General features: G+C 52.7%; 6 protein-coding genes across 6 annotated transcripts; 3 read left to right on the top strand and 3 right to left on the bottom strand.

Moving 5' to 3' along the window:
- Nucleotides 1–771: 771 nt before the first annotated feature.
- Nucleotides 772–6624, top strand: UHO2_04095 (uncharacterized protein; the record flags this gene model as incomplete). The annotated part of the gene is made up of 1 exon (XM_041560052.1): nt 772–6624. One exon carries the CDS (start codon nt 772–774, stop codon nt 6622–6624), a length of 5853 nt encoding a protein of 1950 aa, XP_041415986.1.
- Nucleotides 6625–7465: 841 nt separating this feature from the next.
- On the top strand, nt 7466–8627 carry UHO2_04094 (uncharacterized protein; the record flags this gene model as incomplete). The annotated part of the gene is made up of 2 exons (XM_041560051.1): nt 7466–7509; nt 7634–8627. 2 exons carry the CDS (start codon nt 7466–7468, stop codon nt 8625–8627), a joined length of 1038 nt encoding a protein of 345 aa, XP_041415985.1.
- Nucleotides 8628–9114: 487 nt separating this feature from the next.
- Nucleotides 9115–9600, top strand: UHO2_04093 (uncharacterized protein; the record flags this gene model as incomplete). Its single annotated transcript, XM_041560050.1, has 1 exon — nt 9115–9600. One exon carries the CDS (start codon nt 9115–9117, stop codon nt 9598–9600), a length of 486 nt encoding a protein of 161 aa, XP_041415984.1.
- Nucleotides 9601–11625: 2025 nt separating this feature from the next.
- UHO2_04092 (uncharacterized protein) lies at nt 11626–12279 on the bottom strand (the record flags this gene model as incomplete). The annotated part of the gene is made up of 1 exon (XM_041560049.1): nt 11626–12279. The coding sequence occupies one exon, from the start codon at nt 12277–12279 to the stop codon at nt 11626–11628; it is 654 nt and encodes a 217-aa protein (XP_041415983.1).
- A 459-nt stretch (nt 12280–12738) lies between these two features.
- On the bottom strand, nt 12739–13483 carry UHO2_04091 (uncharacterized protein; the record flags this gene model as incomplete). The annotated part of the gene is made up of 2 exons (XM_041560048.1): nt 12739–13182; nt 13286–13483. 2 exons carry the CDS (start codon nt 13481–13483, stop codon nt 12739–12741), a joined length of 642 nt encoding a protein of 213 aa, XP_041415982.1.
- Nucleotides 13484–13925: 442 nt separating this feature from the next.
- Nucleotides 13926–15596, bottom strand: UHO2_04090 (uncharacterized protein; the record flags this gene model as incomplete). The annotated part of the gene is made up of 1 exon (XM_041560047.1): nt 13926–15596. One exon carries the CDS (start codon nt 15594–15596, stop codon nt 13926–13928), a length of 1671 nt encoding a protein of 556 aa, XP_041415981.1.
- Nucleotides 15597–16588: the final 992 nt, after the last annotated feature.

Raw genomic sequence — 16588 nt, 5'->3', positions numbered from 1 at the left:
TGGCGCTTTCTTTCTGAAGAGGAGCTCGCGCGCACGGTCCTCGCGGCCACGAGAGCTGCCATTAAATTGACAGATGATTGCAACTCCAAATCTAACAAGCAACACAAAACGCGCAACACGGAACACGGAACACGGAACACGGAATACGGAATACGGAACACGGAACAGGGAACAGGTAACACGCACGCAAGTCAACTTAGTCTGACAGCGCAGACAAGAGAGCCCTTGTTTGCTCGATACTTGCCTGGATACCCCCACCATCCCTTCTACGACGACCCCTTGGTTCCTTTCCCCTGGGTACTTTCTTCGGTCGCTCGTCTCATCCTTCCACATTGCTCCCTTGGCTGGCTTCCGCTTCTCCGCTTCCTCTTCCACGACAATTATACTGCGCAACGGTGCGTCGCAGCCGGCTCTTTCTCTTGCTTTTCAAGCCTTGCGTTGCCTTTCATCTTCTTTTCGTCCGGGACGATTTACTATTGAGCACGTTATCGCTTCATCACGGTCCAGTCCGACTCAGCCGCAGTCACTGCCACGCAAGCTTCCCTCGAAGAACTCCTCCCTCTTCCCTTTCGACTGAGTCCAACTGCTTCCGCCGCACCACACTGTCAACTAGACACACCATCACCATCACCATATTATCTCTCCTGTCTTTTTTTTTTTTTTTTTCTTTTTTTTTTTTTTTTCTTCTTCTTCTTCTTCTTCTTCTTCTTCTTCTTCTTCTTCTTCTTCTTCTTCTTCTTCTTCTTCTTCTTCTTCTTTCTTTCCGTCAACATGTCAACAACAAGAGAGGCAAGCGCCGTTTCAAATACGACCTCAGTCCAAGTCGCCGTCCGCATTCGTCCCGTCACATCCGCAGATCAGAGCAGCATCCCGCCAAGATGGCAAAAGAGCATTCTCACCGCCTCTTCCCCTAGCAGCGTCACTGTCGAGCCTGGATCCGCACCGCCAGCAGGTCCAGGCGCCGCGTCCTCTGCTTTCGCAACCCGCGAAAAGCGTCAGGCCTTCACCTTCGATCGTGTCTTTTCTCCCGCACATGGTCAATCCGAGATCTTCACTGTCGCCGAACCCCTCATCGACCGCTTCATGCAGGGCTACAATGTCACTATCCTCGCATACGGTCAGACCTCGAGTGGAAAGTCATATACCATGGGCACCTCGGCCGCTGACCAAGTCGACTACGAGGGTCTCGTCGCTGGCCGTTCTACTGATCCTCAGATGGGTATCATCCCACGCGCTGTTGCCCGCATCTTCTCCTCTATGCCTCAGAACAAGGCTTCCGGCACCCAGTATAGCGCCAAAGTCAGCTTTATCGAGATCTACAACGAAGACCTCATCGACTTGCTCGCTCATGCCGCAGATGGCGAGTCCACACCACACGTACAGATCCGAGAAGGCAAAAACGGTCAGATCATCTGGAGCGGCCTCCGTGAGCTCAAGGTTGCCAATGTCGCTGAGGTCATGAACTACCTCTTGCAAGGTAGCTCCGTCCGTAGAACCAACGAAACCGATATGAATGCTCAGTCTTCTCGATCCCACGCTATCTTTTCCATCACTCTCACCCAGAACAAGTGGGTCGGCTCAGGCCCACCACCCAACGCTGCCCCTCCTTCTAGCTTTGGCGGCAGATCAACGCCGGCTGGCAGAACTCTTTCAAGCTTGTCACGTGCTTCCGGCATTCCCATGGCTGGTCGTGTTGCATCGCCTTGCTTCGGTCGCAGGACGCCCAGCGGCATTCCAGCCCTCGGTGGACGCAGCTCATCCATCGCTCTCCGCCCTGCAAGCGTCGCAGGTGATATGGCCGACGACTCGCTCTCCCGCAACAGTGCCTCTCTCGATGGCGAATGGCACACTGTCACCAGCAAGTTCCACTTTGTCGATCTGGCAGGTTCAGAGCGTCTAAAGCGCACAGCAGCACAGGGCGATCGTGTCAAGGAAGGTATCTCGATCAACTCTGGATTGCATGCACTTGGCAACGTCATTTCTGCCCTCGGCGATCCTGCCAAAGCTAAGCGTGCCACCCACATCCCCTATCGTGACAGCAAGCTCACCCGATTATTGCAAGACAGTCTCGGCGGTAACGCGCATACCCTCATGATCGCTTGCGTTTCGCCTACCGAATACAACGTCAGCGAGACCGTCAACACACTCCAGTACGCCAACCGTGCACGCAATATCAAGAACAAGGCCCAACTCAACCAGGTCGAAGTCGGCTGGGACGATGTCGATTACCTTCAGACACTTGTTCAGCGATTGCGCAAGGAGCTCAGCCTGATCAAGGGCCTCGGCAAGGGTGCTATCGACCTCGACGACCCGCGCAACAAGGATGCTACCCGCACCACACAACGCGAGATCCTCGCATGGCAGGACAAGTACGCTTCCCTCAGTCAAAAACACAGCCAGCTCACTGCCCAAGTCACCCAACTCCGCACTCAGCTCGACCCAAGCAAGTCCGACGGCAGCGAGCAAGACTTCTTCCGTGCTGCTGAGCCCATCATTGTCGAATACGAGAAATCCATCGATGCCCTCGAGGGTCAGCTCAACTTGACCAAAGCTGCACTCGCCTATGTCGAGGACCTCGCCAACGAACGCCAAGCACAGATCGAACAGCAGAGCAGCCAGCTCGAGATCATCGGCAGGCAACTCGACGAGAAGGAGGCAACCCTTGCAGAGCTTCAGTCTCGTCTCACCAAATTACAAGAGCGCCAGTCTTCTGCCGAGGTGTACGCTCGCCAGTTGGAGCAACGTCTTGAAGCAGTAGGCACCCGCCGCGATACCGACTCGGCTGTCTTGGCCGAACTGCAAAAGGAGCTTGCACGACTCAAACAGGTTGAGACCTCGTCAGAGCAGTACATCCGCGATCTCGAGGCCAAGCTGGCCTCATCGGAAGAGTCGGCCACCAGTCTCACCAGCAAAGTGGCACAGATGGAGGCGGACATCGACAAACGCGATCAAGACTATCGCAACTTGCTCTCAAGGTTCCAGCTGCTCGACAGCGGCAAAGAGACGCAAGCGATTGCCGCTGAGCTCGAGGCAAGGAATGTCGAGGTGCAGAGCCTGGAGAGTCGTCTGGCTGCTGCTACTGCTAAGCACGACGATCTCGCTTCGCGCTTCGACGGCCTCACTGCACAGCACCAGAAGCTCGCTCAGCTCAGTGATGGACATCAGCAGGAAAAGCACAGTCTCGCCGAGAAGATCAAGCAGCTTCAAGTGGCTACTGCTGCTGCCAAGGCTAATGGCGGCGACCATGATGGCAAGCACGCTGCTGCTGACAGGGCGGTTGCGCACAATACGGCTACAACCTCTGCTGCTGCTGGGGTCGAGGCTGACGCAGCGACCAAGCAGCTCGAGGAACGACTGACCAGCCTGCAAGAAGAGATGCGTGCAGTACGCGACTCCGAGTCGAGCATTCGTGCCGAGCTAGAGTTGACCAAGCAGAAGTACAAAGAGTCTCTCTCCGAAATCAACGACCTCAACACGCAACTCACAGAGATCAAGCTCAATGCTGGCGTACCCTCGCATCTCGAGTCCGACTCCTCTTTCAAGCTTGACAAGGACGATGCCGACGATGAGCAGCTCGAAGTCCTCGACTCACAAGGAGACGAGAACCGACCTCCCGGAACCCCACAACGTGGCGGCAATCATCAGCGCAGCATCACCAACCGTGGCCGACCCGGCAGTCTTCTCATCGACACCACCAACCGTCCGACGCCTAGCCCATCTTCCAACCGTCTTACTCGCCGATCATCCGGTTCTTTTTTAGGCTACAACAAGAGCGACGGGACGAGGTCCAACGCGATCTCTCCGCTTGCTCACGGTCGCACGCGTTCCATCTCGCAGTCTTCATCGCTGGACTTTGCATCGGCCTTGCCTTCGCAGCTCACGCAGACCTTGAGGGGACCCAGGCCATTGTCGCTGACTGGCTCTGTACCGCCTTCGCCCACGCTCAAGGCCTTCGAGCCCGATTCGGCGGTCAACTATGAACGCAAAGTCGCTTCGCTCGAGAAGGAGACGATGCGGTTGCAAGAGGCGCTCAGGGAGAGCGATGAGGAGTTAAGGGCGATGGAGACGTCACTGAGGAGTCGAAGGCAGTCTACGCTTGTTGCAGGCAGTGAGCATGGGACCTCGACGGATACTGTCACGGCGCGGGAGAGCGAGACCGATCCAAAGCTGCTCGTTCCTGCGAGCGCTGGAGTGAACGGCGTCGAGGCAGCGACAGAAAAGGATCTCGACGCGATTCGACGCCTGATGGCGGAGAACGCTACAGCTGGAGCAGCAACCGACTGGAACGCTACCGGAACGCAGATGCTCGACGACCTGATGCGATCCATGGCCCGTAAAGAGACCCAACATCGTGAAATTGTCGAGTCGATGTCAGCAGAGCTCAACACGCTCCGCAAACAGAACGAGACGCTCGAAGCTTTGTCAAGGGATCAGATGGCCAACATGTCGCAAGAGATTGAGGAGCTGCGTGCTCAACTCGCTGATGCCAAGACCAATGGCGCAGCAGCAACTCATGGAGCGGAGGTGACTCGATCCCAATCGAGCCGTCGCAGCCTTGCTGACGAGCTCAATGCCGCAACAGTGGCTGAGCAGGAGGACGCCAACGTTGCAGCCCAGACTCAACTCGAGCAGCTCAAGACTGAGCATGCCTCGGCTGTTGAGAGCCTCAAGCAGGAGCACGAGAAGAGTCTCGAGCAGCTCGTTCAGCAACATGCTGAGGCTCTTAGCAAGGTTCAGGCTCCCTCTGCCGCTGCCATTGTCACGTCCAGATCTATTCCTGGTGGGTTCGGTGCAGATGAAGACGACGACGCCGCTGTCGCTGATCACAGCAAAGCTCTTTCGGATGCACGGGAAGAGCATGCACGTCAATTGGCCAAGCTCAAGGAAGAATCCGACGCTAGCCTGTCCAAGGCACTCGCAGCACAAGCCGCTCAGCACGAGAGCATCGTCGCCGAAGATACAGCCAAGCTGGCCAGCCAGGATGTTGAGTCAAAGCAGATGCTGGAAGCAGTCAGGGCAGAGCATGCATCGCAACTCGACGCTATGCGAGACAGCCAGGCCAAATCATCGGAGGAGCTCAAGATGAAGTTGGAGGCCCAGCATCTCTCTGCTCTCTCGATTGCTGTACGTGAAGCTGAAGAGGCTGCGGCTGCCAGATATGCTGCTGAACTTGAAAAGATGCACCTGCAACGTTCTGGCTCGGCCACGGAGGCAGAGGAGCAACTCACTGCGCTCAAGGCAGAACACGCTAGCATGCTCGAGAAAGTCAAGTGGGAGCATGCAGCCAAGCTGGACCGAGCCATGCTAGATCTTCAAATCGTCAGTGGGGATCGGGACGAGACTCGACAAGCGTACGAAGAGCTGCAGGCAAAGCATCAGGATCTACTCAGCAAAGTCGACATCGATCCGCACGAGGTGGAAACGCTGCGTGCCGAGTTGAACGACACGAGCGATGCCTTGGTCACGCTGGAAGCTGCATTGACCGAGACGCAGGAAGAGCGTGATCACCTGTTGATCGAGATCGAGACGATCCGACAGGAAGCTGAAGCGCAACAGCAAGATGCGTCGATCGTATCGAATGACAGTGCTGTGCGTAGTGCAGCTGCATCGAGTCCAGTGGATGCGATCTTGAAGCGCGAGTTGGAATCTCACAAATCCATGCTCTCCAAGACTCGCGGGGATATGAGCAAGCTCAAGGCGGAACTGCAAGCTGCTCGAGACGAGTGCACACGGCACGAACATTCGGTCAAGGATCTACAACTCCGATTGGCGACTTCGGAGACTCGATCTGTTCGTTCTCATGGTAGCAGCAGCTTTGGACAGCAGAGTCAGAGCGAACACGATGCGGCCTCTGCAGCTGCGTCGTTGGCGAATGGAGCTCGCTCGCCTATCAACGGCCGACGTGTTTCGGACTATGAAGCTAGCTTGTTGGATTTCAGAAGTCACCGCCCTAGTTTGGGCGCGGTGAAAGCACCTCCTCCCACTCCTCCGCCAAATATGCCTCCGCCTCCGACACCTGCCGGAGCTGGAGACCGTAGTGCGTCGGGTAGCATGATTCGCACATCAGCTGGAGTCCGCACCTCGACACCGTCGGCAGTAGCACGTCCCGAGTCTCCGGGCAACGCGGGAACGGGAATGATGACTCGTTCCTCCTCTCTAACTTCGGTGCACTCGCCAGCAGGACACATGATGGGGAATGGCATCAGTCTCGGGCCGGACGTCAAACTCACGCGTCTCCTCTCGGAACAAGCGGAAGAAATCAAGAACCTAGCTAAACAGCTCAACCACTGCGAAGCGGATCTGCAAGCCAACATCGATTTGGTTGCTACGCTGGAAGCTGCACTGAACGACAGCGAGCGTAACCTGCGCAAAAGCCGTGTTCAGCTAGCGGAAGTGACGAGGGAAAGAGAAAGGTACGCAGCAGAGGCCAACGCCATGCGCGCTCAGTTGAATTCGGCACAATCCGAAGTGGAGAATGTCAGAAACAGCGTTATGCTGGAGAAGCAAGGATACGAGAGTAAGATAGAAGAGGAGAGACAGGCCAAAGAGAGGGCAAGGAAGGCGTTGGAGGCGAGATTGGAAGAAGTTAGTAAGCGGAAGAACAACAAGTTGTTCTGCCTATAACTGAGCCTGCGGAATGCTCTCTTGATAGCGAAAAGAGAGCAATGCTACATCTACGACTCTTTGTACATCAACACATGTTTATCAATCAAGATTCTCTTTTGTCACCGTCACCTTGATCTTCACATGATCGCCACCAGAGTATCCTTGCTGGGCTGTGCACAGCCAACGCTATCCAAAAGTCAAGGCAGCCCCCAAAATAGAAAAGAAAAAGAAAAGAAAAAGAAAAGAAAAAGAAACGAAAAAGAAAAGAAAAAGAAAGGGAAAAAAAGGGGGAAAAAAGGGGAAAAAAAGCACTCCGATCCGAGTCGGATAGGGAGAGGCATGGTTTGGTCGATCGGTGTTCATCTGCATCACTGGTGAAAGAAGATGACCTTGTTCGTTGCATTCAACTGTGTGTAGTTATTCGAGCTTGTGTCGTGGGATTGGGGGCGTCGGATGGAATGGTGGAGACCAGAGGGGTTGGTTGGTTATTGTAGGCATCCGACCGAGGCTTTCGATGTGGGCTAAGAAAAACGCTCGTGAATTCGGCGTGTTCTCAAGGCCTAAATAATCTCGGCTGAGTTCTCTCTCTCTTTTGCCACCGAGACATGGCCATTGCTTAGCCCGATTCGCTTGGCTTGAGACAAGTTGCCGTCATCGTCATCGCCATCCATATCCACCTTTACTTTTACCATCATCCTTCATCACCATCCTTCATCACCATCCTCCGCCTCATCATCCTCCGCCTCGCCTTCCCTCGCCTTCCCTCGCCCTCGAGTTGCAATAGCCGGCAGGCTTATCATCGTCCCTCCCATCACGCATCTAACCTGGGCAGACCTCTCCAAACCGCACTCGATCCAAGATGCCAGGCAAACGCGGTGGTGGTGGAGGAGGATTTGACATTGGGTGAGTTTCGCAGCCTTGCTTTCTCACACATTTGATCTGATGACGCTGACTCCTAACCTTGTCTTGTATCTCATCTCATCTCTCCTGTTTCCCCCCCCCCCACCTCTTGGATTTGCAACGGTAGGATGATCTTCGCCCATAAAATCCTCACAGTCCTCTTTCTGCTCAGCACTGTCGGTTGGATCGTCGCTTTCATCGGTCAATGTGCCGCCGAAGCCGGGTCGGCGGGTCGTCAAGGTGTTCTTTGGTTCGCCATCTTCCTTCAACTCTTCCTCATCGTTGCCAAGTATCTTGGTGTAATGACGGATTCCCTCTCCACCTCTCGGCTTCAACTCGTCACTTTCACCGCCGTCGCTCTCGTGTTTTCCGTCATCGGTATCAACTCGGGTATCTACTCGGACAATTCTTCCGAAGAAGCCGTCGCAGCCGGATGGTTCCTTATCACCATCACCAACGTCATTTGGCTCCTCTTCCTCACAACCGAGGAGGACTCTGCATTGTACCCCATCCTAAACATGACAAACGAAGGTGTCACACCTCCTGCTTCAGGCGCTGTCGGTAGGTCTGCCGGCAAGTACATCGCTGGAGCTATCGGTGGTGGTGGAGGTCAATCGATGCGCAATGCAGGAGGAGGAGCCATCGGTGGAGGCGGATACGGCCCAGGCAATGGCTCAGTCTACTCTGGTGGTTTCCAAGGCACCGCTTCAGGTGGAGCTTATCAACCTGCATACGGCAACTCTCCCTCCGCTGCTGACATCACCACCTCCAACGCCACCGGTTTGGGCGCTCCCAAGTTGTCTTCTACTTCCATTCCTTCTCGTAACGCCGCCGCTAACGAAACCGGTGCAGCTGGAGGTGTCTCGCAGGATGGTACAGCACCCAGCGTTGCAAGTCATGGTGCACCTGCTAGCCCCACCCAAGCTGGCACGTTGCCAGATTACGGTTACAAAGCTCGTGCACTCTACGCGTACCAAGCCAATGCAGACGACCCCACCGAGATTGGTTTCAGTAAAGGAGAGGTACTGGATATCGTTGATAACTCGGGAAAATGGTGGCAGGCGAGAAAGAGTAATGGTGAGACGGGGATCGTGCCTAGTAACTATATGCAGTTGCTTTAAAGCGCCACTCAAGCTTGCTTTTCTTTCTGACCCGTCGATACCCATTCCCGATGCGACCCGCGACCTCGAGGCATCGATTCATTCCAAGCCTCACTTTGTAAACACTCTTTTCCTTCCCTTCTTTGTGCTCCAGCCAGACACACAGCACATCACACACTCTTTGCTTTCCTTTGTTGCTTCGATCCTTTTTGTCTTTCGTTTCGATGAGATGTGTAAACCAAGTTCTCGACCTGTATCATGCTATCACCCAGGCAGTGAGATTTGAGCCTGGTGTGAGTCGAGTGCTGGAGGTTTTTGTCGTGCGATAAAATTCCCATTTCAGGGTTACGTGAGATTTTTCGGAACTCGGAACTCGGAACTCGGAACCCTTCAACCGAGGCGGTTCTGTTTTCTGAAAACACCATTTCTTCTCATTCGCATCTTTGCCTTCCACCATCATTCGACACCTTGCTCGTCTTCCCTTCCGCACTTGGCATCACGACACAAAATGTCCCACCTGAAACGAATAACCCAACTGCTCCGAGGCTCGCTTTCCACCACCCCCTCTTCTCCAGCCGCTGGTGCACCAGGATCTTTTCACCTCCCTGTACGAAAACTCGTCTTACGCTATTCGCAGTACAACGCATCCTCCTCTGGTCTTCGAGCTTTTTTGCTTTCTCCCCGCTTTTCTGCCTTGTCTTCCAGATATCCTTCCATCGAATTCGTCGTCAGCGAAGCTGGCAGTGAAAAACATCCCCTCGTCACTGGCTTCTACGGATCCACCCTCAAGGACGCGTCAAAGGCGGGAGGAGAGAGGAGGAAGGATATTAACCTCGCAAACCTAGACGCGAACCAGGTAGAACAGAAGTTAAGGCACGTTGTAGAGTCAAGTGGTGCAAAAATAAAGGCTTTGAAGAGAAGACCAGTGGAAAGTAGAAGCGAAGGTGCTAGGGGGATTTGGTCTCAGTTGCATTCGAAACCTGTCGACATCTAGAGCAGAATCGCATCTGAAATCACGTAAACCATCGATTCGCATGTCCATGTGTGGTGTGGTAAATGCTCAATACTGTTCGAGATACACACAGACGTTTCATCGGAATCTTGTCTTTGACGAAGCATTTGCCGTTGCAAAGTTTGGCTGCAAGTTTGCAACCGCAACCACATCAATCTGGTCGTTGTACGATTTCATTTTGCATTTCTTGCAATCAGAACAAAGCTCAAGCTAGCGCCCGCAAGTACTGCTCAAGTGGTTCGCTATTACGTGCCTGTCTGATTCAATGATCATCAAATGTACAGAACAGATGGGATTTGTGTCAAGCTATATAATCGATTGCCACCTCACGAAGCAGAGCGACAGATCGACTGAATGAGTACTTGCAGCGTCGAACAGCCAAAGGAAAAGAGCTGGACGCATTCAGATGCCGCGATAGTCACTGTCATGCCAAAAAAAATCACCATCCCTGTGTCTAATACCGATTGAGATCCACTTGGAGCACAGTTGCTTGCCCGTGTGCTGATAGTGTAGGGTGTCGATGTGGAATTCGGTTGCCAGTCCGTCAGTAACGTAGATACGAAAGTTTTCTGCACCTTGCAGGTGAATCTTGTAGCATCCGGTCTTGACGTCATAGTCATAGTACCTTAGACTGACATTGGCATCGGTGAATTTGATTACAAACGCCGCCCAGGGGTCCCTAAGTGTGAAAGCTGAAGGAAGAAATGATTAGGTTAGCAGAGGACGGGCGAAGAGTTTGCAGTTCTCGTCTGATAGCTTACCGGTTGCTGTGTTGTCCTTCAATATGATCTCTTTCGACATATCCAGAGGTTCAAGCCAAGGTTCGATCGTGTTATACTGCAGAGAGGCGCCTTCTAAAGTTTTGAAGCATGGCCCTTTGGAATGGGAATCCGTGCCACAACGAATATCATATTCGGCTCTGTTAACGAAAAGTGGTGTGACATTACAAAGGTGGCCGAAAGATATTTCCTTTTCGTCGTAGAGGGGAGTCTTGCTTCCTGGTGCTGACGACTGCTCGGCTACAGCATAATGGCCTGACTGGCAGAGCACTAAGGCCAACACCACCAGGGAAATAAGGCACTGCAGAGGGCGAGTCATATTCAACGATGATCACGAGGAGCGGGATAAAATGGAAGCCTTGTGGTCGGTGTGGATGGGTAAAGCATCTTGCAGCTGAGTTTTGCTTTGAAGATCCCCTTTATACAGCTTCAGCCAAGATGCAAGTCTCTTGACATTTGAAGAATGTCAGCGCCCACTTAACACTATGCCACGTCAACAAGAGGTTGCCACAGATTCAGCGTGTTTGCACGACAACTTCTGCTGCTTACCCACTTGATTTGTCCCAGGCTGCTCTAATTGAGGCACCCACCGAGCAACAACGGCTCGAAAGATGAGCAACTATCCACTGGTGGGATCACAACCTTGGCAACAGGTAGAGCTAGCCCCTCTACAATCTCATTCGAGACAAAGCCACAAGTCGATCGAGCCGGCTTCTACTTTCTCCACCACAGGACAATGATTTCTCCTTTCGTCAGGAGACCGCACAGAGCGAATGAGGTCCCACAAATTGAGGTCCCGCAGTAGCAGCGGCCATGGCTGAGTCTCACTAGTGACAAGCTCGCAAGTGCGCTTCAAGCTTCGCAAGCGATTTCGCTTTTCACCAAAACGCTTCAACGCCCAACGGCCAAAGGAAGAGGGCTGGACGCATTCAGATGTCCCGATTGTCACTCTCTTGCAAGGAGCAATAACGGCTCCCGTCTTTAATATCTGTTGGAATATGATAAGCTTTTCGTGGTAGGACGCGGGCTTGATTACGTGTGACGACGACGAACGTCAGTACAGATGGATGGTTGTTTCTATGAGGACTGCTAATTAAGTGCCGCTTCTTATATGTCTACAGCAGCGGACGAAGCACAACAGAAACCTCCTTTTTCCTCCTCGAACATCTACTTATCCAGTGGTTTGGTGCATTGTTGGGTCACCCGTCCCAACAAACCGGTATGCCCGTTACATACGAATACCGACTGTGATCCATTTGGAGCACAGTTGCGTGCCCGTTTCCAAATGCTTCTGGGTGTCAAGGTCTCGATCCTTTCCGTTTCCGTCTGAAACGAAGATACTCCTGTAACCTTTACTTTTCAGCTCAATCTTGTAGCATCCGGTCTTGTCGTCATAGTCATAGTACCTTAGTCTGACACCATCAAACACGAACCACATTGTAAAAGCATCTGAGGCGTTTCTCAAAGTGAAAGCTGAAGAAAGAATTGAACAGGTTAGCAGAGGGCCAGCCAAGAGTTCGCATTCCTGGTCTGGTAGCTTACCGGTTGCTTCATCGTCCATCAACAAGATCTCTTTCGACATATCCAGAGGTTCAAGCCAAGGTTCGAATTTGACATCCGCGAAAGTGTACTTTCCCAAACCTTTGAAGCATGGCCATTTGCTATCTGACTTCTCGCCACAACGCTTTTCATATTCGACTTCATTAATGTCCAGTGGCGTGATGTAACAAAAGCCTCGCAAAAGACTTTCCCAGCTTCGGCCGTAGAGGGAAGTCTTGGATCCTGGGGTTGACAACTGCTTGACTACAGCACAATGGCCTGACTGGCTGAGCACTAAGGCCAACACCACCAGGGAAGTAAGGCACTGCAGAGGGCGAGTCATATTCAACGATGATCACGAGGAGCAGGATAAAATGGAAGCCTTGTGGCCGGTGTGGAAGGGTGAAGCAACTTGCAGCTGAGTTTTGCTTTGAAGCGCCCCTTTATACAGCATCAGGCAAGATGCAAGTCTCTTGACGTATGAAGAATGTCAGCGCCCACTTAATACCATGTCACGTCAACAAGGGCTGCAGGACTGAGGCTGACTCAGATCCAGCATGTTTGCACGACAACTTCTGCTGCTTACCCGGAGTTAGGCCCTTCGTCTGTGGGCGAGGCTTATAACTTCTTGGCATGCAGTCTGCGGGACCTCATTTTGTGGGACCTCCTTCGCTCAGGTGTGGCTGCGTGCTGTTGTTGAGTGAGATAGGGTTCGTTGGTGGGTGGCGACGAGCATTGGTGGGAGTTGACAGGTGGCGACGCTGAGCGAGGTTTGCGGAAATGTTAGAACATTACTAAGCAGTCATGTGATTTCACTCAAACTTCTTCGGCTACCACTACCCAGCGAGAACCTCCTCAGCACTTGTTTAAGCTTTTCCAAGTTCCGCTTTCTTCCCTTTGCTTTTGGTGTGTTGTTATCACTGGAGATACTGGTTTCTCCAATCTCGTTGAACGAGGTGGACGCTTCAGTCGAAGCAAATGAAGGTCGATTTCGGAAGGAATGGGTGGAGGTGAGGCGAAGAGGATCGTCTTCCTCCCTTACCCTCTCTCTTGTCGGGAGGGCAATCGAGTGTGTGTGCAGCATCGACGTTGGCGAAGGGGTATGTTGAGGTGGTGTAACGCGGGGGGAGAGAGTTGCCCAATGCTCAAAAGCGCCTTCTTGCATGGATGGGAAGGGGTGTGGCGGTGACCCGTCTGGTTCGGAGGGGTGTTGTGCACTATTCCAATCGATGTGCGAATGATGCTCCTGCAAGTCATGAAGAAGAACGAGATGTAGCTTGTCAGCTTGCGAAGCCGGATGGAATGGGGATAGGAGTGATCGAAGTGGGAAGAGACAAGGGAATGCTTACATCTGACGACGCGCTCGACCACCCTTCCGGGTACTGTGCAAGGTGGGGGTGAGACGCTGCTTCTTCCACAATCTCGGATTGAAAGACTGGTGCGTGCGACACCACTTCCCCTACCGCCGCCCCGTTCAGCATTGGCGCAGCCCTCACCCCTCCCGCTACCACCAAGGCTGCTGTCTTGATCAGCAATGCCGTCCTCATCGCTTACCCTTCTCCGAACCAGCGGGGGGAAATTACTACGAAGAAGCTGAACCCTGCGCCACACAAGACCACTCTTTATATCATCTCAACAAAGCCTACGAAACTCATCCAGTCTTTAGCAAACGCAAGCCCGACGTAAGCCAAGAACATAGCTCACCCCAAAATAAAGTGCATGTGAACGGGAAGAGATCCTTTCTCCCCACCTCCGCCGGAACGCACGACGGCGATCGATGACAACCACAAAGTACCTTGTGACCGTCTTGCAATCTGTGTGGGAGTTATGATTTTGGCTGGTTGAACAGTTTGTTTTTCTATTGCTTTGTTCTGAGGATCGGATGAGGTCTACAAGTTTATTCTTCCAACTTTTATGTGGGTTGTGTGGGTATGGTAGCAAGCTACTCTATTTTAACAGCGTTGAGCTGAGGTATGATGTTGATAGTGTTTAGCGCGGAACAGTCTGGCTATAATCATACTTACTAAAGAACTTTTCACTATCCGTTTCCACCTGATCCCTATTGGCACCTCTCTTGCTCCCTCTCTTGGCCTCTTCCTCGGCTCTAAGCACTTTATCCTCTCTCAACCAAGCCAAGCTCACCTCGAGCAACGGGCTGAGGTCTCTACCCTTATCCGCCTTGGTCGTTGGAGGCAGAGCTGCGATATCGGCTGGGTTCGTCGCAGGCCAATCGATCGGCAAAGTGGTCGTAGTCGTACCCAGCCTGATATGAGCTAGGTGGGTGGGGAAGTTCTGCAAGCCATCGAAAATGTGTGTTGCGTAGATGATCGTCGCTCCTCTCTCCACCGTCTCGTGCTGGAGGAAATCTAAAAGGTCGGCTCGAACTTGAACATCAAGATCCACTGTAACTTCATCAAGCAAGAGGAGATGCCAAGGCTCCATCAATCCCATACACAACTGAACACGTCTCCTTTCGCCATCGGAAATGGCATGCATGTGCCAAGTGAGATCGACATCCAGGATATCCAACAATCGATCCCTCCTCGCTTTGTGCCTGTATCCACCAACCGAATCCAAGAAGGTGGATACGAGAATGTCGGATCTGACGACCGGGTTCATGGCCCATTCGGTACCCAAGTAGGTAACTCCGCTGGGTGAGTCACGGAAGACATCCTTGCCGAAAACACGCAGCTTTGAATCGCACAACTTCTTGCCTGCCAGTAACCTGAGCAAAGTAGACTTGCCTGCACCGTTGGCACCGATGAGCAAGCATCTCGAGCCAGGCTTGAGGTGCAAGTTGCAGTGTTGCAGCGAAGGCGGGATAGCTGGGTTGAAGGTGAACGTGAGATCGGAAACCTCAACTGCAAGATGTTGGCCTTGAGCAAGTTGAATAGACTTGGAAGCGGCATTATCAATGATCCCACCTTGAGCAGTGCTGATGGCACCCTGAGGTTTGTTCCAATCCCAATAACCCGCAGCGCTCGCAGAGACCACCTTGCTCAAACGAGCAGCTTCAGCCAGAACAGCATCACCACAACCGGCAAGATTGTTGGCATCGCAATCAACAAAACTAACCAACTCCTTGCCTGCGGCCGAAATGAATCCCTCCTGCACCGCCAACTCAATCTGCTGCTTGATCGGCGTATAAAACGCATTTACATTCAACAGCACCATCGGCTTCCTGTGAATACCCAACTGAGTCCAGGTAACCATCTCCATCACTTCTTCAAAAGTACCATATCCACCGGGCAGACCGATGAAGCCAAGATTGCTTTCGGCAGCCATACGTTGTTTTCTCTCGTGCATCGACTGAACGACCACTGTCTCGACTTGACCAGATCCAGCGTCCGGGTTGAGCACTGTAGGTCCAACGCCCTCTTTCGAAACAAGGATGGTGGAAGCGGCTTTCTGACCAGGGTGTCCAGAGGGTACAGTGGTTGCCATCACTTGCGGGATAACACCGAGAACGTGTCCACCCGCTTCAAAGACGGCTTGCGAAACACCGCTCATGCAACCACGAGAACCACCTCCGTAGACGAGACGATAGTTGTGTTTTGCGATGGCTCGTCCTACAGAGGCTGCTGCAGCCATATATTCGCCTTTAGTGCCGGGTGAGGAGCCGCAAAAGACACATATCGAATCTGTGTATAGGGTCGTCATCTTGTACAAGGTCCTACCAGCCGGAAAGCTGGTGTTCGGTAGGAGGAAGGAGGAAGGAGGAAGGAGGAAGGAGGAAGGAGGAAGGGGGTAATGAGGGAAGGTGGTCCCTAGTGTCGAGGGTGGTGGTCGATGATGAAAGAGAAAAGGATGGAGCTAGGAATGGACTGCTTTTGTTCTAGTGGATTGTTAAAGTAGATGCGTCAAACAACGTTGATCACAAGTATCGAAGTACAAGATAAGGGTTAGTATATATATATCTTCCAGCGTTCTTGTGTAACTTATACGTCAACTATGTCGGCTATCGGTTAACCGGCATGATACATAACCGAGAATGTTAGATCGGACTAGAAGTCACATGTTTCCACTTTATTCCTCAAATCGCTCCTCCACACTCGATCGATCCTCTTGCTTTCCTCCTTCTTGCTCCAACTCATCTATCCTCCTATCTCGATCACTTGACCACCATCATCGTCACTACTACAAGCAATACCGCCATATCCTCGCCTTCCTCGATCTCAAGCAACAATGTCTCAATGCCCATTAGGATTCAAAGGCACTCCACCACCAGGTCATCCCAAAGTTGCCGGTCTGAACTCCGCTTCTCCTTCCACACCAGATAGCAGCACAACGGAAAAGGCAGGATGGAAGCCATGGCTGCTCTTGATAGCCGATGTGCTGTTTATACTCGTGGCGATATATATAGCGAGAAATGGCTTGCCTAGGGCGCTTGCTGATCCCATAAAGTCCATCGTCGCTAGTGTTACGCGGCGCGCGAAACGCCAAGGCAAGACCGAGTGATCGGCTGGAAACAAGTCCTCCCCGATGCAGTCAGATGAAATGTTTTGAACGTGGGAAACGATAGCAAATCGGGACCCGATCCGCGAGATCTTGCACCGGTCGACGTGGCCAAAAACGCGGGCTTAATTTCGCCGCACTCAAGTGTTGTTCTCACTCTCTCTCCCAACACCATCATCAATACCCGCGGCTAGCCA

The sequence above is a fragment of the Ustilago hordei genome (assembly GCF_900519145.1).
Source record: "Ustilago hordei strain Uho2 genome assembly, contig: UHO2_contig_07, whole genome shotgun sequence".
Taxonomy (NCBI): domain Eukaryota; kingdom Fungi; phylum Basidiomycota; class Ustilaginomycetes; order Ustilaginales; family Ustilaginaceae; genus Ustilago; species Ustilago hordei.
The sequence above is the reverse complement of the archived record's forward strand: the minus strand, read 5'-3'. Positions and strand labels throughout refer to the sequence as shown.